The sequence below is a fragment of the Cetorhinus maximus genome, chromosome 7 (assembly GCF_964194155.1).
Source record: "Cetorhinus maximus chromosome 7, sCetMax3.hap1.1, whole genome shotgun sequence".
Classification (NCBI taxonomy): domain Eukaryota; kingdom Metazoa; phylum Chordata; class Chondrichthyes; order Lamniformes; family Cetorhinidae; genus Cetorhinus; species Cetorhinus maximus.
In genome coordinates this window covers 5,088,076-5,110,000 of record NC_135885.1, presented here as the reverse complement: position 1 = coordinate 5,110,000, position 21,925 = coordinate 5,088,076, and the positions used below count along the sequence as shown (strand labels likewise).

General features: G+C 52.0%; 2 protein-coding genes across 3 annotated transcripts in view; both read right to left on the bottom strand.

Moving 5' to 3' along the window:
* LOC144682565 (BTB/POZ domain-containing protein KCTD14-like) overlaps positions 1-21,925 on the bottom strand; it is a 1,380,231-nt gene that overhangs the window by 1,255,326 nt on the left and 102,980 nt on the right. The window lies entirely within an intron of this gene.
* Positions 1-21,925, bottom strand: part of arrb1 (arrestin, beta 1) — a 139,629-nt gene that overhangs the window by 33,904 nt on the left and 83,800 nt on the right. For both annotated transcript variants that reach the window (XM_078544987.1, XM_078544988.1), the window contains exons 4-6: positions 10,114-10,158; positions 9,096-9,292; positions 2,408-2,467 (exon numbers count right to left, since the gene is read on the bottom strand). In XM_078544987.1, the coding sequence (XP_078401113.1) occupies positions 2,408-2,467; positions 9,096-9,292; positions 10,114-10,158 (302 nt within the window). The remainder of the gene's footprint in view (positions 1-2,407; positions 2,468-9,095; positions 9,293-10,113; positions 10,159-21,925) is intronic.

Sequence of the window (21,925 nt, the reverse complement as noted above, 5' to 3'; positions counted from 1 at the left end):
CATTGGCCAGAAACTAAACTGGACTAGTCATATAAATACTGTGGCTACAAGAACAGGTCAGAGGCTGTGAATCCTGCAACGAGGAACTCACCTCCTGACTCCCCAAAGCCTGTCCACCATCTACAAGGCATAAGTCAGGAGTGTGATAGAATATTCTCCACTTGCCTGGATGAGTGCAGCTCCCACAACACTCAAAAAGCTTGACACCATCCAGGACAAAGCATCCTGCTTGATTGGCACCCCATCCACAAACGTTCACTCTCTCCACCACCGACGCACAGTGGCAGCAGTGTGTACCATCTACAAGATGCACTCCAAGAATTCACCAAGGCTCCTTAGACAGCACCTTCCAAACCCACAACCACTACCATTTAGAAGGACAAGGGCAGAAGATAGATGGGAACATCACAACATGGAAGTTCCTCTCCAAGTCACTCACCATCCTGACTTGGAAATATATCTCCGTTCCTTCACTGTCGCTGGGTCAAAATCCTGGAACTCCCTTCCTAACAGCACTGTGGGTGTACCGACACCACATGGACTGCAGCGGTTCAAGAAGGCAGCTCACCACCACCTTCTCAAGGGCAATTAGGGCTGGGCAATAAATGCTGGCCCAGCCAGCGATGCCCATATCCCAAGAACAAATTTTTAAAAATGCACTGGAGAAGGTGCAAAAAGATTAACAAGGAGAATAAGCAGAGCTGAGAGTGCTTATAACAATCAGAAAAGACTGAACAGGCTGAGACACTTCATCCCAGCAGAGAGAAGCTTTGCATTTATGAAGGTGGGATTAAAGGATATGGGAGAGGGTGGGGAGGTGGGATTGTGGGAAATGGGGAGAAACTGGGTCTGGGGGTCTTGGAGTCATTTACAGTGCAGGAGGAGGCCATTAGGCCCATCAACTCCATGTTGGCTCTCTGTGGAGCAATCTAGTCAGTCCCATTCCCCCTGCTCTATCCCCGTATCCCTGCAGGCTTACTTCTTTCAAGTGTCCATCCAATTTCCTTTTAAAATCGTTCATCATCTCCGCTTCCATCAACCTGGTGGGCAGCGGGTTCCAGATCATTACCAATTGCTGTTTAAAACAGTATTTCCTCACATTCCCCCTGTATCTCTTGCCCAAAACTTTAAATCTCAGTCCCCCTCGTCCTTTTACCATCATCGAATGGGAACAGTTTTTCTTTGTCTATCTTATCTAAACCTGTCATCATCTTGTCCCCCTCTATCAAATCTCCCCTCAACCTCCTTTGCTCCAAGGGGAACAACCCCAGCTTCTCCAGCCTAACCCTGTCGCTAAAACCCCCTCGTCCCCGGAACCGATCTGGTAAATCTCCTCCGCACCCTCTCAGGGACCCTCACATCCTGCCTCAAGCTTGGTGACCAGACCTGGACACAATAATCTAGTTGTGGCCTCACCAGAGCTTTATAAAGGTTCAGTGTAACTTCCCTGCTTTTGTACTCTGTTCCCTTTGTACTCGAGCAGGAGAGGGCGGGTGGGACTGAGGGATATTGGGAGCGGGCGGGTGGGACTGAGGGATATTGGGAGAGGGCGGGTGGGACTGAGGGATATTGGGAGAGGGTGGGTGGGGCTGAGGGATATTGGGTGAGGGTGGGTGGGACAAGGATATTGGGAAAGGGCGAGTGGGACTGAGGGATATTGGGAGAGGGTGGTTGGGACTGAGGGATGTTGGGAGAGGGTGGGTGGGACTGAAGGATATTGGGAAAGGGCGAGTGGGACTGAGGGATATTGGGAGAGGGCGGGTGGGACTGAGGGATATTGGGAGTGGGTGGGTAGGACTGAGGGATATTGGGAGAGGGTGGGTGGGACTGAGGGATATTGGGAGAGGGTGGGTGGGACTAAAGGATATTGGGAAAGGGCGGGTGGGACTGAAGGATATTGGGAGAGGGTGGGTGGTACTGAGGGATATTGGAAGAGGGTGGGTGGGACTGAGGGATGTTGGGAGAGGGCGGGTGGGACTGAGGGATATTGGAAGAGGGTGGGTGGGACTGAGGGATGTTGGGAGAGGGCGGGTGGGACTGAGGGATATTGGGAGAGGGCGGGTGGGACTGAGGGATATTGGGAGAGGGTAGGTGGGACTGAGGGATATTGGGAGAGGGTGGGTGGCTGAGATTGAGAGATGTTCGGAGGAGGTGCTGAAGTGTTGCTGAATTACCCAGTGAATATCTTCTGTTCAATACTGTGACAAAGATCTTGAACAAAAGGAACTAATGAAATAGGGTAAGGCAGTGAGTGGGAGAGAATGCTAAAGAGAGAGGAGAGAAACAGGGAGAGGGAGAGAGAGAATGAAAGAAGGGAAGAGAGTACTAAAGGGACAAGGAGGAAAAGAGAGGATAAAGAAAGAGGATAAAAGAAAGAAGCAAGTGGCAGTGAGGATGGGAGTGGTACCTTTCCTGTGTCTTCAGGTCCTGGTTGCAAAGTGACTGAACAAGGTAAGTTGGGAGGAATCTGGAAAACAGTGAAGAAAAATCTCCGGATCAGTAGCAGAATCATCCTTACTGAGCCCCTGAGAACATTCAGGCCCCCCATCAACTGATAGATAATCCTAGCACCAGAGATACCCGCTGTGGTGCAGTGGGTAGCATGCACACTAGACTTCAGGTTCAAGTCCCACTCCAGGACTTTAAAAAAATCAAGGCTGACCCTCCACCTCAGTACTGAGGGAATGCTGCACTATCAGAGGCACTGTCTTTCCGATGAGACATGAAAACGAGGCCCCACCTGCCTGCTTGGGTGGGCGTAAAAGATCCCATGGCACTATCCCAAAGAAGGGCAGGGGAGTTCTCCCTGCCGCTCTGGGCCAATATTAACCCCTCAATTAACACCACAAAAACAGATTATCTGGTCACTATCACATTGTTAACCATGTTCACAAAATAATGGTGGCAGAATACGGATATGTGTCTGTGATACCAACACAACCAAAGCAGAAACAGTGGATGAGTGACACACACACGTCATTGGGAACAGATGTGTCAACAGCACTTACCACTGCACAAGCAGCGTTCATTACATGCGAGATGTTAGCCCACTAAATTACCTCAGATTCAATCTATCTTCATCCAAATTTATCTTCAGTAAAGATGCAAGTGCAGTAGATTTTTTTTCGCAACCGCTTTTAAGGTAATAATAAACTGACCTGAGGAGTTAAACTTAGCAGGGAAGGTTAGCAACGCCTTGATTTTGAAAATCTCACCCAAGTTTTCTCAAAATCCCTCCATTTCCTTTCCACTTCCTATCCCTGTAACCTCCGGGATTTCTGCGTTCCTCCGGTCCTGGCCTCTTGCGCATCGCCAACTTTAATCATCCCGCCACTGGTGGTGGCCGTGCCTTCAGCTGCCTGGGTCCAAAGTTCTGGAATTCCCTTCCTCTTATCTCTCTTTATTTGAAAAGCTCAAACCCACCTCTTTGACCAAGCATTCGATCGTCTCCTGTTATCTCCTTGTGTGATTCGATGTCAAAGGGTGGAATTTTCCCGTGCCCGCCAGTGTCGGGTGTGTCCGGTGGCATGAACGGTCAATATGGCGAGAAGGCCAAAAACCAGTTTTACAGCGCCGTGAAACCAGTTTGCGATTGCCCGCTCTGCCCGTCAATGGGGGGCCGCGTTCCCCGCCATTGGACATCGGGAAGATCTTTGTAACACATCTGCATATCATTATCACAAGGCCAGCCCACCGGAATCATCGCCCCCCCCAGCTGGATTGTCCGGGCACGTTGGCATGGTCACAACAGCATAGATAGGGCATGCAGCTGGTTGCTGCACTTTGAGGGAACTCGGAGGTGAGTGCACAGTAATGCTGAGCAGCGCTCGCCAGGGACACTTGGTGGACTTCAAGATTGAAGCCGCTTGGGGGGTTGGGAGGGGTGGGGGGGGGTTCAAGGGGTGCCCTGCGGTTAAGGCGAGTTGGGTGGGGGCAAGTGCTGCACTGCGGTCAAAGCGCTTTTGGGGGGGCATTGGTCACCCTGTGGTCAAGGTCAGTTTGCGGGGGCGAGGGCTGCACTGCGGTTGAAGGTGGTGCACAAGCATGTGCGGGGGTGGGGGTGGAGTGGGCGAGGGAAGCGGCCATGCCTCGGGGACACCTTGTACAAAGTGACCGTTCCCCTGCGGCTGAGACAGTTCAGACGCAGCCACACTGACATGTGTGGAGTCGGGCTCCCAGCTTATCTGCCCACTCAAGAAGCACAGAGGCATGAAAGGGCCACCAAGTGCTCCAGAGCTTTTCACCCCTCGGGCACAGACTGAAAACTAATGAGCGTTTTAGTGAACTGCAGAACAGTTTGATGACTGGGCACATTGTACAATCTCCTTGCTAAAACTGGTCATGGCGCAGTCACTGGTGGAGACGCTCACAGCCCCTTACAAAGTCATCATCCCAGTTTGGACCGGTCTCCCCCATGGTCCAAGCTAACAGGGCAGCCTTGCAGTGCGGGTTAGGAGAATGTCGGTGCCTGAGCTGAGAGCACAGCCTGCAGTCCAGTGGGTAAAGCTGCTGCCAATCGGTCAGATGGAGTGGGGCGGAGGTGGATGGGGTTTAGGTAGCCATGCAGCACACTAAACTCTGGCCATCCAAGTAGTGACCAGCACTCCCTGGGATGCATTAAGGGCCCTTCAGACTTAACCAAGAGAGGTTCTTAGAACACCCAAGCTCATCCACGTGTCTCTCTCTTTCATTCTGCAGGAGGTGTACATCATGGAGCCTGGTGAGCTAGCTGTGTGCCTCGTGGCTTACCGAGAGCGGAGACGATGGCAAAGAGAGCGACTGAGGTGCCTGTCTGTGCAGAGGGAGGAGCAGCTGGAGCTCCCGCGCACGCTGCTAAAGAGCCACAGTGAGCCATCACTGTTCAGCACCTAGCGACACCCCGAGTATCAGTAAGATTTTAAAAAATACTGCGGATGCTGGGAATCGGAAACAAAAAAGAAAATGCTGGAAAAGCTCAGTAGCTCTGACAGCATCCATGGAGAGAGAGACAGAGTTAATGTTTTGAGTCCGTGTGACTCTTCCTCATAGATCTGAAGAAGAGCCATATGGACTCGAAATGTCAACTCTGTTTCTCTCTCCACAGATGCTGTCAGACCTGCTGAGTGTTTCCAGCATTTTCTGTTTTTGTTGCATATAGACATCACCTTTCATTCCTGCAGATGACTGAGAACCAGGTCCCCGAAGACTGCGCATGTCTAGGGAACTGGTCAGTCACATCTGCCAGATGCAGCAGGATTTGGTGCCATGGGGACAGGGAGGGCATCCACTGCCAGTGGCTGTGAAAGTGACCGTGATGCTCCATTTTTATGCCAGTGGCTCCTTTCAGGGCTCCACAGGTGACCTCTGTGGGTTATCACAAGCCTCCACCCACAAATGCATCCATGAGGTTACAGATGCCATCTTTGCGAGGGCAACATAACTTTGCGTATTTCGCCCGAGGCCAGGAAAGCCAGGATGCAAGAGCGATTGGATTCACCCAGATCTCCGGTTTCCCACAGGTGCAGGGTGCCATCGACTGCACTCAAATCTCCATGGCAACAAGCAGTCAACTACATCAACCTCAAGGGCTTTCACTCGCTGAATGTTCAACTGATGTGCGGCCACCACAAACACATCCTACAGGCCTGTGCACAACTCCCAGGGAGCATCCATGACTCCTACATCCTTAGCAGGTCTCAGATCCCTGACATCTTCCAGGGTCCACAGAGGCTGCAGAGTTGACTCCTTGGGGACAAGGGCCACCCACAGAGGCCGTGGTTGATGACACCTGTGCGGAGGCCTCAGACTGCGGTATTAATGAGGCTCATGTTGCAACTCGCAACCTGGTGGAGCAAACCATCGGGATGCTGAAGATGAGGTTCTGGTGCCTGGACCGGTCTGGTGGAGCCTCCAATATAGTCCACAGGTGATGTCACACATCGTTGTCACCTGCTGCGCCCTTTACAACCTGGCGCTGCAACGGGGAGAGGAGCTGGCTGAGGAGGAGATGGCCAGGAGCTGGAGGTCTCCTCCGATGAGGAGGACGTCGGCGGGGATGAGGGTGAGGAGGTCCTCGAACGTGGCGATGAAGGCGATGAGGCCATCGCACTGGCCAGAGGAGGCAGGTGTGCTGGGGAGGCCCTCATAACTGCTAGATTCATGCAGGATGATGACGACATGCAGAGAGGAAACCCCATAGACTCTCACATTGCATCTGTGAACATTTGACTCCAGTCGGGCTGACGGCAGCGCACATACCCTCTGTGAGAATGCTCCTGTCATGGGGATGCAGTGGAGGCCCTGATAGTCACTCGATTCCAGGAGGATGATGACGACATGCAGTGAGGACACTCCATAGATCTTCACACAGCCTCCGAGAATGTCTGACTCCTGTCTGGCTGAGGGCAGCTCGCTTGCGCTCTGTGATCAAGGCGAAATCATGGGGATGCAGCTTTAAATCCACTGATCCTTTGTCAGCCTTCAGTACCTGACCCCTTCAGGAGAACAGTGTCACCGGTCACAGATGCTGAAGAGATGGGGGCCAACCCCACCTCAAAGGTGCTGAGAGCACACAGAGAGAATGAGGGAACTCTGTGCCGCCCGCCCACTACATTCTGGCAGCAATGACCAGCACTGCCGAGGTGCAGGCATCAGTAATGTGTCCAGGGAGTGTGAGGCCGGACCATCACTGAAGGCTGCACATAGCATGGGGAAGAGGCCCTGGACTGAGACACCTGCCTTTATCTTGTGCACATCTGAGTGACACGAACACTGCTCATCAGAACAGAGCCATAGGCAGGGAGACATTCTTAGGAGTTTATTTACAATAGTAAACATTAAGTACAAGAGATTAGCACCCATGCCCAGGCTGTGTAACTACATCATCCTAATCCTGCCGCTGTCTTGGTTTCCCCCGACATCCACAGCGGAGGTGGAGGCAGCCTGCTGACTGTGACGCCCTGTCTGTGATGACCTTGGCAGGCATCTTCTGGAGGGCTGAGACCTGGTGGTCCCCGGCCTGCTTTCGGGATCCTGCTGTGTGGCAGTGGCACCCTCCCTGGCCTGTGGAGCTGGAGCTGCTGGGGTCACAGGAAGAGGAGGTTCAGATGGGCCGGACACTCCTGGAGTCACCTGGGTGGAGGGGCCCGGAGTGTGCACCTGCTGATCCTCCTCCCGTTGGGTGCCCAGGGGCCCCTGGCTGACTCCTTGAGGGGAAGGGGAAGCTGGAGTGAGATCGAGCTGCCCAACACCCCTCTTGCGTACACACTGTGTCAGCGATAGAGTTCAGCCCGCGCAGCAGTGCAGGACCGATGTCCTGGACCAAGGTCTCCATGGCGGCCGCCATCTGCCAATGTTGACCTCGGTGCGTTGGCATTGCCGGCGCTATCACCTCAGAGTGAAGGCAGATGGACTCCTCCATCATGCCTTGCAATCTGAGGAGTGCAGCGGACATCCCTTCCTGATGTTCCCGAGCTTGCCTTTGCAGCTCCAGCAACTGAGACGTGACCGAGTCCAGAGGCTCCTCACCTGTCTCAGACTCAACAGATTTCTGGCCTCCAGCATCCTCCAAGTGCCAAAAACCTGGGAGATCCCTGCCTTCACCTGCTGTGGATCAGACAGTGCGATGTGCTCACCAGACTGTGATCCCCGGGTTACTCTAGAACTAGTTCCCACCGAGGTGCGTGTCCCTGCGCTGGTGGAGGGTGAGGGTGAGCGCTGTGATGGGGTTTCACGGAGGGTGCCGCCAGATTCCTCTTCAGAGGTTTCTTTGGGGCTTGACTGGAGGCTCTGGGTCATGGACTCCATTGACTAGATACCCCTGCAGAAGCAAGGGGAGGTAATTAGTGCATGGCAGGGACCTGGGAACCAGGACACATCACTCACAGCATGGTTGTCTGATGGATGTTGCATTGCTGGTTCCTCACTTGGTAGAGCAGCGCCGACCTCAGTGTCAGCACAGAAATGGTCCAGATCCTCACCGGCCAGTTGGATGGCTCAGTTTTCAAAATCCGTGAGGATCTTGATTTCAGGTGTTCCTCCACCAGTCTGCAACCTCTCCCTCTTGTTGTGTACCAGCTTGTCCTGCATGAATACAGATGGAGAGAGTGTAAGCAGGACGCCTGCCAGGCCAGATGATAAGTGTGCCTGGCATGTGTGGGTGGTGAGTGGTCCCATGGACAGGATGAGGACAATGACGGTGTGTGTGAGAGTATGAATGGTGATGTCTCTTTAACTGGCAGTGAGTGAGGGCCCTGTGGATGTGCGATGGGTTTGTGAGTGTGTGAGTTGAGAGTGATGAGAAGAGTGACTTACCCTGGCAGAATGGAGGAGATCATTCGTCCTCTTATGGCACTGGGGTGGCTGTCCTCTTTTGCAGGGCGTTGGCACTGACCACCGCTGGCACCGCCTCCTGTACTGGATCAGTGAGGTTGCTGTCCATCCTGCGGCCAGAGCGGGGGTAGAGGGCTTCACCCTGACAAGGTGTCGGAGGCAGCTGTCACCGAATTGGGGAGCTGTAGTGTTCTTGCCTTTTGGGGCCATGTCTTCTGTGCAGCAGCCCTGGGCTGGGAGCACTGAGAGCCACACGCGTGGCCGCAGTTTAACAGTGGCGCCCGGTGTGACGAAGCGGGGAGGTGACAGCCTGGCGGGTGAAGGAGGCTGGGGGAGATTACAGAGATAGGGGGCTGGGTTTCACACTCTGCCCTGGTGGGTTTGAAGGTAAAGGGGGGTGGGGGGGGTGCAGGTAAAATCCAGCAGGCGGCCTTCCTGCTCAGGTGTCAGCGAAGGCACAGGTAGCGGAGTTTTGGATGTCCTCGAGTTTACAGAGGGGAGAATGTGGGAGACCAGCCAGGGTTGTATTGGAATGGTCGAGTCTAGAGGTACGAGGGCCTGGAGGAGGGTCTCAGACGCAGGGGAGCTGAGACAGGTGTGAAGCTGTGTGATGTTACAGAGGTCTTGGTTAAAGGCACCATATCTGTCTATCTACAAGTCGCTGTTGAATAAGACCGGTATAAATATGAACTCAAGACAGGGCCTCTTACTTAACTCACATGCTTCTCTCTGTAAAGAATTCTGCCGTTAGTGTTTGGTATTAGAAGCTGGAGAAGGGGACGAACCTCGAAGGTGAAAGGGTAAGCGTGTTCGCCCAGTTTCTTGATCAAGCGCTCCTGAAGACGAGTTAAGGGCTTCTTCTCCTCGGCCACTGGCGGGAAAGTCTGGACACTGGTGACAAAGAGATCCTTCCGGAAGGTCAGTCCCAACACGTCCAAATCCTCCCGGCCGTACCGGAAGGCACACGTCAAGGTGACAAACACTGCAAAGATGGAAAAGAGTCGTCAGTTGGTGACATTATCCACGTGCAAACAGGGTTGGATCCACGTCTCTGACCAGCACTAGGCAGCATGGTGCTGAGAACAATGCTTCAATATTCAATTTTCAAGGCTTCTTGATGTTGTGGCAGATTTGACTAATTTGGGCATTGGGTCTGTCGTTTCTTCACTCTCTCCATTCTGGTTTTTGCTCTTCCCTTTCCTCTCACTGACTCTACCCACCCATTTAATCCCCTCCCACAGCCCCATGTACACTCTCCCCTATCACTGACTCTACCCACCCATTTAATCCCCTCCCACAGCCCCATGTACACTCTTCCCTATCACTGACTCTACCCACCCAGTTAATCCCCTCCCACAGCCCCATGTACACTCTCCCCTATCACTGACTCTACCCACCCATTTAATCCCCTCCCACAGCCCCACGTACACTCTCCCCTATCACTGACTCTACCCACCCATTTAATCCCCTCCCACAGCCCCATGTACACTCTCCCCTATCACTGACTCTACCCACCCATTTAATCCCCTCCCACAGCCCCACGTACACTCTCCCCCTAGTTAACCAATAATGTCATCTTTTGTATAAACACCTGCTGATCTCCAAACAGATCCAAGCAAAACACCAAAATATTTGTCCAGTCTCAGACCTCTACCAATGAATCAAGACCTGTTGCTCTCCCTGGAACAGGACCCATCATATTCTGTGGAACGTTAGCCATTTGTGTGTTTCAGAGTTGGTTCCTGGACACAGATACCAGTCAGAACTCTCCATGGCTGTCAGGCCAGTGTTCTCAATCCCTACCTTTTCTTTCCTTCAGATATTCTGGGTCAACCAAAACAACGCCATCTGTAGAAGGAGAGAGAGGAAACCTGTCATGATCCGGCGCTGGTTGTTAACAGTGACACTTGTTAAGACTTATATTCACAGGGCTGGATTTTACGTTCCCAAATCGGGTGCGCTGGCACTCACCTCCCCTACCCCACACGCCCCACACTGACCAAATATTTGGGGCGCAGTGACTCCGGTTCGGTAACCTCCAATAACACGGGTGACGGACAAGTGCCGAAATCAGTAGCCCGCCCGCCATTTTGAAGTCACTCATAAACGAGCTATTTGTTAACGACCCAATCGTCCGTCATTTCTCGTTGCCCGCTGCAATTTTCGGGCACCGGTGATGAAAAAAGGATTGGGAGTCTTTTACGGCAGCCATAACAAGATGGCACAAGGGTGGTGGAAAGGACTTGCCACCAGGACTGTGGCTGAACATAGCAGTAGACACTTATGGGGGAGGTGGCAGTGTCTGGGTGATTTTTAATTACATTTTAAAGTCTTTTTTTTTTGCATCTTCAATGAATAATGAAGACTGACTCTGAGGGCAGGGGGCCTTTCCAATTCTAGCCGTGTCCTTGGCATTACCCCTCTGCTACACGACGTCACTCCCTGCAGTGCCAATTCTCAGCACCCATAAGTTATATATTCAAACTGTTATGAATTCAATTCATTGTGCCCCTGGGTGCTGAATACGCAGTGTGTGTGGAGATTGTCATATTTAAGGTACAGGGTGTTCCAATGCTTGTTGCATTGTTTCCTGCCTAGAAACTAGGATGGGACCCTCTGGGAGTGTTTTGATAGATCAACAGATCAGTCCAAGGACATCTCCTCTTAAAGGAGTCAGCTTTGGGGAGGCTGCCAGCCAAAAAAATGTCACAGACACAGGGGCAGAAACAGGTTCTAGTCAAGTTAAAGAGAGGGCTGCAAGGGGGCGGACTTAAAGTACAAAGGGCCGTTAGGGCAAAGGTACCCCTTTGGAGCTGTGGTCTTCTGCTTGGCACGACCATAGATCTGAAAGTGTGTTTGTAAGCTAGTGTTGAGTGTGCTCGGGAATCCAGGGAGAAGGAAGCTCCAAAAGCGAGATTGAAACCCAGTGAGGTGATCCACTATTAAAGCCAAACAAAGGGGAGCAGCTTTTGGAGGGAATTCCAAGGAGATCTTCGAAGATGAAGCTGGGAATCCCTCGGGAAGCAGAGTTTCAGTGAGACTGTTTGACTTGGTGTTTTACTGACGTCTGGGTGGGTTCTTGAAAAACCCATGGACTCTGCCTTGGTTGCATCTGTCATTTACTCTGTCGTGTGGTGTGTTCGGCCTCAGTTTGTCTGTTCATTCACACGTGCCTCATACTTACCCTGAATGTTGGAGCATAAGATAGATATTGTAAATTGTTTTATCTTTCTGACCTTGTAATAGTAACGTTTGTTTTTTGTTTGTTCAAAACCTGAGGAATCTTGCGGCTTTATTTAAAAAGCAGGTGCCTTGAATCGCATCCTTTATCTAGTTTAAACAAAACAGTACCGGTCCTTAACTGGATCTTCCCCCCTCCCCCCCCACACCACAGGGTCTGGCCAAGGATTGTAACAAGATGTGATTCATATTCCGCTGCCAATGTAGCTATAACAAACATTCATCACTATACTATATTACTTTTCATATTAACTCAAAGTCACAAGCTGACTATATTGTGGAATCTAAAAACAACCACGAGAAACTCGGGGAGAGACAGTAGCCGAGTGGTATTGTCACTAGACTAGATCATCCAGCATTCCCAGGCTAAGCCTCTGGGGACATGGGTTCAAATACCCACCACGGCGGCTGGTGGAATTTAAATTCAATTAATAAATCTGGAATCAAAAGCCAGTCTCAGTAATGGTGAGCGTGAAACTATCATCAATTACCCCTTTGGGGAAGGAAATGTGCTGTCCTTACCCAGTTGGGCCTACACGTGACTCCACAGCAATGTTTGACCCCATTCGTTTCCGCTATCTCCTGCGACCGTGCCGTTTTTTTTGGTAAAACTGCGGGGAACATGACGTTGGAAGCTGGAACACCTCTGCCGAGTGAAGCCGCCACTACCTCCCACCCCACTCCATTCCACGCACAAAGGCAGAGCTAACACACTTCCTGCACTCCCAAGTGTGTTCACACTACACTACCCAGGACAAGCAGGCAAAGGCATAAACTCTGTCCAACCTGATACGTGGCGACACCGGGTGGAATTCTCCCACCTGCCCCGATGGCCGGGCCTTCTGCCACTGCCCACCGTGGCAGACCCCGAGTCCCGCTGGAGGCCGTGGTGAAACCGATTTGCGCCCCGCTAATTTCCACGCAGGGTGAAGACCCAGCCGGAATCTTAACCCCCGCTGCCGATTCTCCACGACACCAGCGGGGAAACACGCCGGTCCAGAACACGCCTGTGCTAAAAGTTGGGCCTTATGTTAAGGGCCTTGGTCAGCTCGTGGGCATCTGAGCAGAAGATGGAGGCCTCCAGCCACTGGGCCCTGGAGTGCCACGTGCAGCACAGGGTGGGCGGAGCTTCACTCACGTGGCTCCTCCGCGATGTGGCTGCCAGAAGTTGGGAGTTCTCCACACAGCAATCTCGCTCAGGCTTCGGGCCTTCCTCCAGGGACATTGCTCAGGCTTTGGGCCTTACTCCTTCCAGGGACATTGCTCAGGCTTCGGGCCTTCCTCCAGGGACATTGCTCAGGCTTCGGCCCTTCCTCCAGGGACATTGCTCAGGCTTCGGGCCTTCCTCCAGGGACATTGCTCAGGCTTCGGGCCTTCCTCCAGGGACATTGCTCAGGCTTCGGGCCTTCCTCCAAGGACATTGCTCAGGCTTCGGGCCTTACTCCTTCCAGAGCCACTGCTATGGGATCAGGTCCCCGGGCTGCAGCAGGAGGCTCTGCTGGCCGGTGTTGGGGTGGTGGGGCTAAAGAAGGCCGGGAGGGCTGTAGATGTGGTCGGGGCGTGAGGGTGCAGGAAAGGCTTTTACAGGGGCGGAGTGAGGCGGTAGAGGGAATGGAGGGGGCAGTTAGGAAGGGCTGTGTTGGTTGCTGGGTGGGAAGAGGGGGTTATGTCCAGGTGAAGGCGGGGGGGGTTAAGTCCAGGTGTAAGAAGGAGTGGGTTATGCCCAGGTGTGTGAAGGCGGTGGGGGCTACGTCGAGGTGAAGGGGTTCATAGGGAGGGGTCAGTGGGGTCAACCGGTGACTCCTGCGGAGTGAACTCAGGGTGGGTGTGATAGGAGGGTAGCGGACAAGGTTACAGGGGGTAGAGGGAGCCGGGAGGGTGGGAGAGTGAGGATGTGACAGTGTGGCATGAAGGAGTGGCAAGGATCATCCGTGGGCACATGGAGGTAGACATGGACTCGGGTGATGTGGCGGGGGAGGGGGGGGTTGTCGGTGGGCAGGAGGAGGTCAGGCAGGTCAATGTGCACGGGGGCAGGATTTTCAGAGAGGAAAGGAACGTGAACGTTTACCTGGACATTATCAAAGGAACATGGTTCAGGTTAGAGAGTAACGGTGGAGAGGTCGAAGGTAATGCTGGTGGCGGGTGACGGGGGGATGGTCAATTATGATGGGGGAAAAGGCCTGGGTGAGGGGCATAAAATGGTGCAGGAGCACAGGGAAAATGTCACAGCCACCATGCTGGACTGGTCAAACCGAAGCAAAGCCTCGCATTGGAGGTCCCGGGATGCTGCATGGGAGTTGGGCCAGTGGGAGAGTGGAGATGCGGGGTCATCACAGCTGGACAACCAAAAGGGTGTTGGCTGTGCTGGGGCCTGGGTCACGTGGGGATTTGATGGGGTGAAGACTCAGTGTGCGAGGGAGAGCGCTTGCATATCACTTGCAAAGGCCCGGCCACACACTCTTCTCCCGGCAGACTCACTCGGTGGTGGGGGGTTGCATGTCCGCAGGAGAGGAGGGGGCAGGGCCATTCACTAAACCTTAAGAACCATGCTGAAAAAAGACAGTAGACATTACTGCAGCGAAAGTGATTATATTTACAGAGGTTAGAATTGTAACAATGATTTGTTCACCTGTACAACCAGGTGCGATTAAAATTTCTTTATTCTTTGTGGCCCATCACTTCTTCTAGGTTCTCCCCCGACACCCGGAACAGGGGTGGAGGCAGCCTGCTGACTGGTTGACCCTGTTGCCATGGGTGACTTTGGTGACCGTCCTCTGGAGAGCCGAGGCCTGGAGGCCTCTGGCTTCCTTTGGCTGTCCTCCTGTGGACCAGCTGCTCCCTCTGCGCTGACCAGAGGACAAAGGGGCCACAGGCAAAGGAGATTCAGGAGGTCCAGGCCAACCTCTGAGATACCTGAGTGGATTGACCCAGGTGTGTCCAGCTGCCGCTTCTCCTCCCTTTGGGTGCCCGAAGGCCCCTGCCTGACCCTTTGAGGGGAAGGGGCACCTGGGGGGTGGTCGAGGTGCCTCGTTCCCCCATCTCACATGCCGACTGCAGCAGCTTATTCATGGTTACCACGATGGAGCGCAGGTCTGCACACATCTCCGGCAGGATCTGCCGGACTAGGATCTCCACCATTCTTCCCATGGAGACCTCAATGCGTGCACAGGTCGGCACCACTTCCTCAGAGAGCAGGTGGATGGACTCCTCTGATGTAAGATGGCCTCCAATACCGCTGCCTGATGTTCACCTGCCTCCTGCCGACTCTCCACCATTAGTTAGAAGGCTTGTCCTCTGACTCGGACCACACAGAAGCCTCTTCCCCAGCAGTCCTCCGAGTTCCAGTGAGCTCGGCTGACCTCACCTCCTCCTGCCGTGGGCACGTGTCCGTGCAATGACCACCAGGTTGTGAGACCCTGCCTAAGCTAGGACTAATACCCGCTGTGGTATGTGTCCCTGGGCTGTTGGAGGGTGCGAGTGTCTGCTGTGATGCCTCTACAGGTGCACATCTCTCCTCTTCCCCTCTCTCCTGGCCCCTCTCTGGGCTCGGGCTTCTGCTGAGGCCTGACAGGGAGCCCTCATCCTTGGGCCTTGGCCTCTTCCTGGTGGCAGCTGTGAGAGAGGAGACAGCAAGTGCCAGCCTGAGCTGCCTCTGACATGGAGGCACATTTGACCCTCAGGTGTCTAAACCATGGATGGACCCTAACTGGATGGACCCCCAAGTCCAAGCTCCTCATTGCCGCTTGCCCGGACCCTCTCCATGCCTGCCAGTTGAGCCAGAGAGGCCTCAGATGTGGTCGCCCCCCTCCTCCCCCTCATTTCTTTGCCCATTCTGGCCGGCTGTGCCTCATCTTGTGCTGAAAGACAACAGAGAAGATGGGTTTGCGAGGAATTGATTGTTGCATCCGTTTCTACGTTGCAATTTGACGTTCAATTCTCATTCTTCTGTTCTTACCCTGTTGTGTGGCAGGGCATTGCTGCATTGCTGGTTGTCCAGGGAGGTTTGTCCGGTAGAGGCGTTGCAGCACAGACCTGCAGCACCCTCTGCCAGCTCCCTCCAGAGCGCTGGGCCCATCCACGTACAAGGGGAAGGCACCGGCAGGAACCTGATTTGCGGAGGTTGTTAGTGCCCTCTGCCAAACTCCCACCCCCCCCCACCGACCTCCGCCCCCCACGACCTCTGCCCCCCACGACCTCCGCCCCACTTCCATACAGCGTTCTCTGTATGTTGAAGGGTGAAGGAGCCACAGTGGTCACCCCACTGCTGAGTGGATGCACTGCAGTCGGGCTGTGAGGCTGAGACCCGGGTACCCTACTCCAGGGGGATCCGCCAGGGAGGCGTCACAGAGCTTTCTGCGCTGGGGCCTTCACCTCCCCCCGCCAGACATCCCCGTGGCTTGCTTTGACGGTGAGGATGTCCGCCCGCCTTTTCAACATGGCAGCCGGGTATGAGGGCGGGTCCCGCGCCACCCGGCCCGGACTCGCTGTGCGAGGCGCCGAGAAACCCCTGGCTGCGTGATTAGTGACGCCGGGGCGGCACGATTACCGCGGAACTTTCCACCAGCTTCCGCAGCGGGAAACACTCCCCTGCCCCCACCCCCGTCTCCCAGCCCCCTGCCCCCTGCCCCCTGTCCCCTGCACCCTGATCCCTGCCCCATGCCCCCTGCCCCCTGCCCCCTGCCCCCTGCCCCCTGCCCCCCGCCCCTTGCCCCCTGCCCCCTGCTCCCTGCCCCCTGCCCCCTGCCCCCTGCCTCCTGCCCCCTGCCTCCTGCCCCCACCACGGGGCTTGGTCCCAGGTGGGAGAATCCTGCCCACTGTGTCTCTCCGGCCGGTGCAAGGTGGTCACCGATGCCTGTGTGTCCGTGCCCCCTGGTCTGCTCCACTGCGCCAACCCTGCCAAGGCTCCCGCACTTTGTGCTAAAATGTAATCGCTGAGTTTTGTGATTTAAATTGGATACAACACGTTGAATTGTTGCCAGCAGGAGTTAAAGCAAAGGGTTTTCAGGCCCCCAGCGTGACACATCCTGCTATAGGGGACCCGCAGAGCCAGGCCAAATGTCCAGTGGGACAGGAAGACCCCACCAGCAGGTGGGGCCAGAAAACCCTGCCCTAAGTTTGTGTCAGTGGGTGAGGTGCAGCCGGCTCCTCAAGGCTGCATCGCTCCGAGTGCTGGAGGCTCCTCCGTTTGGCTCCCCCACCTCCAGCTCCTCCTCTCCCTCACCTCCTCTCCCCCTCTCCCTCTCCGCCACCTCTTCCTCCTCTCCCCCTCCCTCTCCGCCATCTCCACCTCCACCTCTTCCACTTCCTCCCTCCACTTCCTCCTCTCCCTCTCCGCCACCTCCTCCTCCTCTCCCCCACCTCCACCTCTTCCTCTCCCTCTCTGCCACCTCCACCCCCTCCTCTTCCTCTGCCCCACCTCTTCCTCTTCCTCTTTCTCTCTATCACCTCCACCTTCTTCTCTCCCTCTCCAACACCTCTACCTCCTCCTCTTCCTCTCCCCCATGTCCACCTCCACCTCCTCCAATGTGTCTCCCCCACCTCCTGGTGGATCCAGGTGGATGTGGTCTCAGCCATACCCCTCCCTATATCATGCATCTTGTTGTACAGTTCAACAGGTGGAAATTCCCCAGATATTGTCACGTTGCTTGTGTAATTTCAGTACAAAAAAAAAAATCAAAATGCAACAATTAACGAATGCGCATATAATGGATTTTCATTTTGGGAATGGGTATTTTTCCAGCCTGTGAAGTATTGCAGATTAAACACCAATCCCATTCCCATCGACCTGAGGCTGATAAATAATTGTTCACTGCCCAAAAGTCACATTTGAATCAGAGGTAGGGACACATCAGAGTCCCAGTGTGACCCTAATAAAACCATAAGACATAGGAGCAGAAATTAGGCCATTTGGCCCATCGTGTCTGCTCCGCCATTCAATCATGGCTGATAAGTTTCTCAACACCATTCTCCCGCCTTCTCCCCGTAGCCTTTGATCCCCTTACCAATCAAGAACCTATCTATCTCGGTCTTAAATACACTCAATGATCTGGCCTCCACAGCCTTCTGTGGCAATGAATTCCATAGATTCACCAATCTCTGGCTAAAGAAGTTTCTCCTCATCTCTGTTCTAAAAGGTCTTCCCTTTACTCTGAGGCTGTGCCCTCGGGTCCTAGTCGCTCCTACTAATGGAAACATCTTTCCCATGTCCACTCTTTCCAGGCCTTTCAGTATTCTGTAAGTTTCAATCAGATCCCCCCTCATCCTTCTAATCTCTATTGAGTATAGACCCAGAGTCCTCAAACGTTCCTCATATGTTAAGCCTTTCATTCCTGGGATCGTTCTCGTGAACCTCCTCTGGACTCTCTCCAGAGCCAGCACAACCTTCCTGAGATACGGGGCCCAAAATTGCTCACCATATTCTAAATGTTTTCAATTGGGGCAATGGGAATGCTCGACTTCAGCCTGTCCCCAGTTCAAGTTAACTGCTCCTTGTAACTCACAAACGGACATAGCCAAGGAGGCTGCAAAATCAGGGGTGAAACGCTTCCTAGTTGGTTTCTGGTTGTTCTGGTTGACCCCAGGTACGTGCCAGTTATTCCAGTTAGGACCTGACCCGGTTACAACTGCTTTTTCTCCCTGAAGTTGTAGTCGACTCTTAACTGCCCTCTGATATGGCCTAACAAGCCACTCAGTTCAAGGGCAACTAAGGGTGAGCAGCAAATATTGGCTTTGCCAGCGACACCCACACCCCATGAAAAAAATAAAGAAAGAAAACTGTTGATGGTGGCAAGGTTGGAAGGGAGCAAGGGGAAGGGTTTGTGATCAGGGAGCCAAGCTTCCTCTGCACCTATAACTGGCCCCCTTCCAGCCAGACTGACGTTTGATTGGACATGTGGAGATGGTGGGAGAAAGTAGTCCCCTTGGTTTCTGTTCCAACTTCCTAGCCCCACCAAGAAATGTAGAATCCAACCCTTGGCGTCAGCCTTGGCTCAGCGAATAGGGTTCTTGGCTATGAATCATAACACTGTGGAGTCAAGAGAACCTGGAGTGAAATGCATCATTTGAAGCCGACAATTCCAGTGCAGTGCTGCAGCGTCAGAGGTGCCATTTTTCCCGGATGAGGTGTTAATCCCAGGCCCCTTCTGCCTTTTTGGGTGGACACAGATGATTCCATGACCACGATTTCGAAGAAGAGTGGGGTGGGCGGCGGGGGTGGTGTGGGGGGGAGAGGTTCGGGGAGGAGGGCAGTTTTCCCTGTTGTCCTGAGGCCAATATTTATCCCTTAACCAGCGTCACAAAAACAGATGGTCCGACCATTATCATATTGCTGTCTGTGGGATCTTGCTGTGCACTACTTGGCTGCCACATTTCCTACAGTGACTACACTTCAGAAAGTACTTCACTGGTTGTGAAGCACATTGGGATGCCCTGAGATCATGAAAAGCACTATATAAATGTCAATTCTTTCTTTCTTTAATGCTTTATAACGTCTCTCAGTGACATCACAAATCAGGGCACTGCTTTAAAATTAGGGGTCGCCCTTTTCGGACAGAGATGAGGAGAATTTTTTCTCTCTCAGAGGCCATGCGACTTAGGAACTCTCTGCCGCGGAAGGTGGTGGAAGTGGAGTCCATGAATATTTTTAAGGCGGAGGTAGTGTCATGAAGAGATATTAATGTCTATAATGTTATTGGAAATTATTTTTAAATTGGAATTATAGTAGGGGGTCTGTGTCATTGTGTGGCTCAATTGGGTTAAAGCCAACTAGTCTGGGTGCTTTGATGTCTAGTAGTTTTGAGGTGTTAATTAGATAAACGTAAGGAGGAGAAGGTAAAGTGTAAATTTACATTTGTTGAATAAACCATTCAAAAGAATGGGTAAAATCTTGCACCTATTTGGGAGACACCAAGCAATGTGTTTATATTACTAATAAAATCGGTGGGATGAAAATGTTATTGTTAGAAGATGTGACATTATTAGCCTGGGACACAATGGAAAAGTTACATTGAAAGGGAAAGTTGGGTATATGTTTATGTGTAAGTCAGAGGCATTTAAGATCTAAGCAGCCTGTAAGCCCTACATCTGTGTCTGCAAAGGAAACAACCTGAAAGGAACCTCATTTTGAATTTGTAAGGTCAACTGTGCTTTGCCTGGTTTCTGTTTAAAGTCTATGGGTTATTGTTGCCTTGGTGAAGATTTACCCGAGAGTGATTAATTTGGGGATTTGTTTATAAGTTATTAGTATGGTAATTTGTAGACATGTGTATGTGTTTAATTTGTTGTTAAATTAATAAATGTTTAATTTAGTTTTATATAAAAAAAAACCTTTTGAGACTCGGTGGTCTTATTCCTGAATTCAGAGCTGCATCTCAAACGTACCAATTGAAAATATAGGTTACGACAGTTTTTCAAGTTTCCCTCTGGGATTTAAACAACTCAGCCTTCACCAACTACTGTGTCGTAACAATGTAAGTAGAATCTTGTTAAGACAGGGAATCACAGGTTATCGGGGTAAGATGGGAATGTGGAAATCAAAACACAAGAAGGTCAGCCATGATCTTATTGAATGGCGGAGCAGGCTTGAGGGGCAGAATGGTCTACTCCTGCTCCTAATTCTTATGTTCTAGTTCGCATATGGTTAATAAGTTTTACGCACGATTACTGGATTCACACAGCAAAATGTCACTCGCCTTGCGCACAGCAAGATCCCACAAGTAGTGAGGAGATGAGGCAATCTGCTTTTGGCAGCTTTGTGGAGAATGGTGGCCGTGACACCAAGGAAAACACCCTTGATTTTCTTCGAATCGTACCCCGATTTATTTAACAACCAGTTAAACTGGCAAGATGAAAATAGAGAATGCTGGAAATGCTCAGCAAGATCAGGCAGCATCTGTAGAGAGAGGAAAACAAGAGTTAGCGCTTCGAGTCCAGTCTGACTCTTCTTCCCCGGAACAGAAGCGTTCCAAAGAATCGTCATATCGGACTCGAAACGTGAACTCCCTTTCCCTCTTCACGGAAGCTGCCAGTGCCGCTGAGTGTTTCCAGAACTTTCTGTTTTTTATTTCGGATTTCTCGTGCCTGAAGTATCTCCAGCGCCTGGAGTACCTCACTTGTGTTAAACCAGCAAGATAGCCCAGACAGGGCCCCGGTTTAATAACACAGGGCGGTGTTTACACTTCGGGCACAAGCAGCTTTCCACGTGAAGTTTATGCCCAAAGTTGCACCCCTTTTGAGAAATGCTTTTATTCCTCGTTTCTGCTCAAACTCATTTGCGCATCAGCAGAAGGTGAACGGAATGAGCCTTGGAGCAGCATTTCAAAAGGTGTTTTCAAATAAAAATATAGTTTTAAAAAACATTCTTGGCACATTTATGATTGATAACATGATGACACTTGACTAACGCAGCCGAAAATGAATTTACTATAAAAACATATGGATTTTGATCAGCGTGTCAGTTCACCAGCTGTGACAAATCTGAAGTTAAGTCATCTGAAAATGATTTATATAAAAATACAGAACGTTTGCTGCTTAGATTGAGGTGCAGCAGTCAGTTTCTTAATAAATTAAAAATAAACTTTCAAAAGCTTTTAAGATGCATCCAGCAGTGCCCTTGTAACCATAAGGACTCAGACCTTAAGTTTTGCAGCCTCCTCGAAAAAACCCGACCAAAACGCACATTTATTTTGTTTTCCTTTATTCTTTCATGGGATGTGGGTGTCACCGACAAGGCCAGCATTTGTTGCCCATCCCTAACTGCCCTTGAACTGAATCATTTCAGGCCATCTCAGAGGGGCATTTAAGAGTCAACCACATGGCTGTGGGTCTGGAGTCACAAGTAGGCCAGACCGGGTAAGGACATTAGTGAACCAGATGGGTCTTTACAACAATCGATAATAGTCACCGTGGTCACTGTGACTGAGACTAGCTTTATTTTCCAGATTTTATGAATGAAGTTTAAATTCCACAGCTGTCATGTTGGGATTTGAACCTATGTTCCCCAGAGCATTAGCCTGGGCCTCTGGATTACTCGTCCATTGACATTACCAATGCACGGCCAAGTCGCTGCAATATAGTGCCTCAAATGTAATCAAACACCACAAGGTGCTTCACAGTAGAATTATAAGAACATTTTAAGACTGAACCACATAAAGGTACCATTTGGCCAGGTGACCAAAGTCTTGGTCAAAGAAGTAGATTTGAAGGAGCGCCTTAAAGGGGGAAAGTGGAATAGAGCGGCGGAGAGGTTTAGGGAGGGAATTCCAGAGTTTGCGACCCAGGCAGCTGAAGGATCGGCCGCCAATGGTGGAGCGATTAAAATTGAGGATGCTCAAGAGGTTAGAATTGGAGGAGTGCAGATATCTCGGAGGGCTGTTGG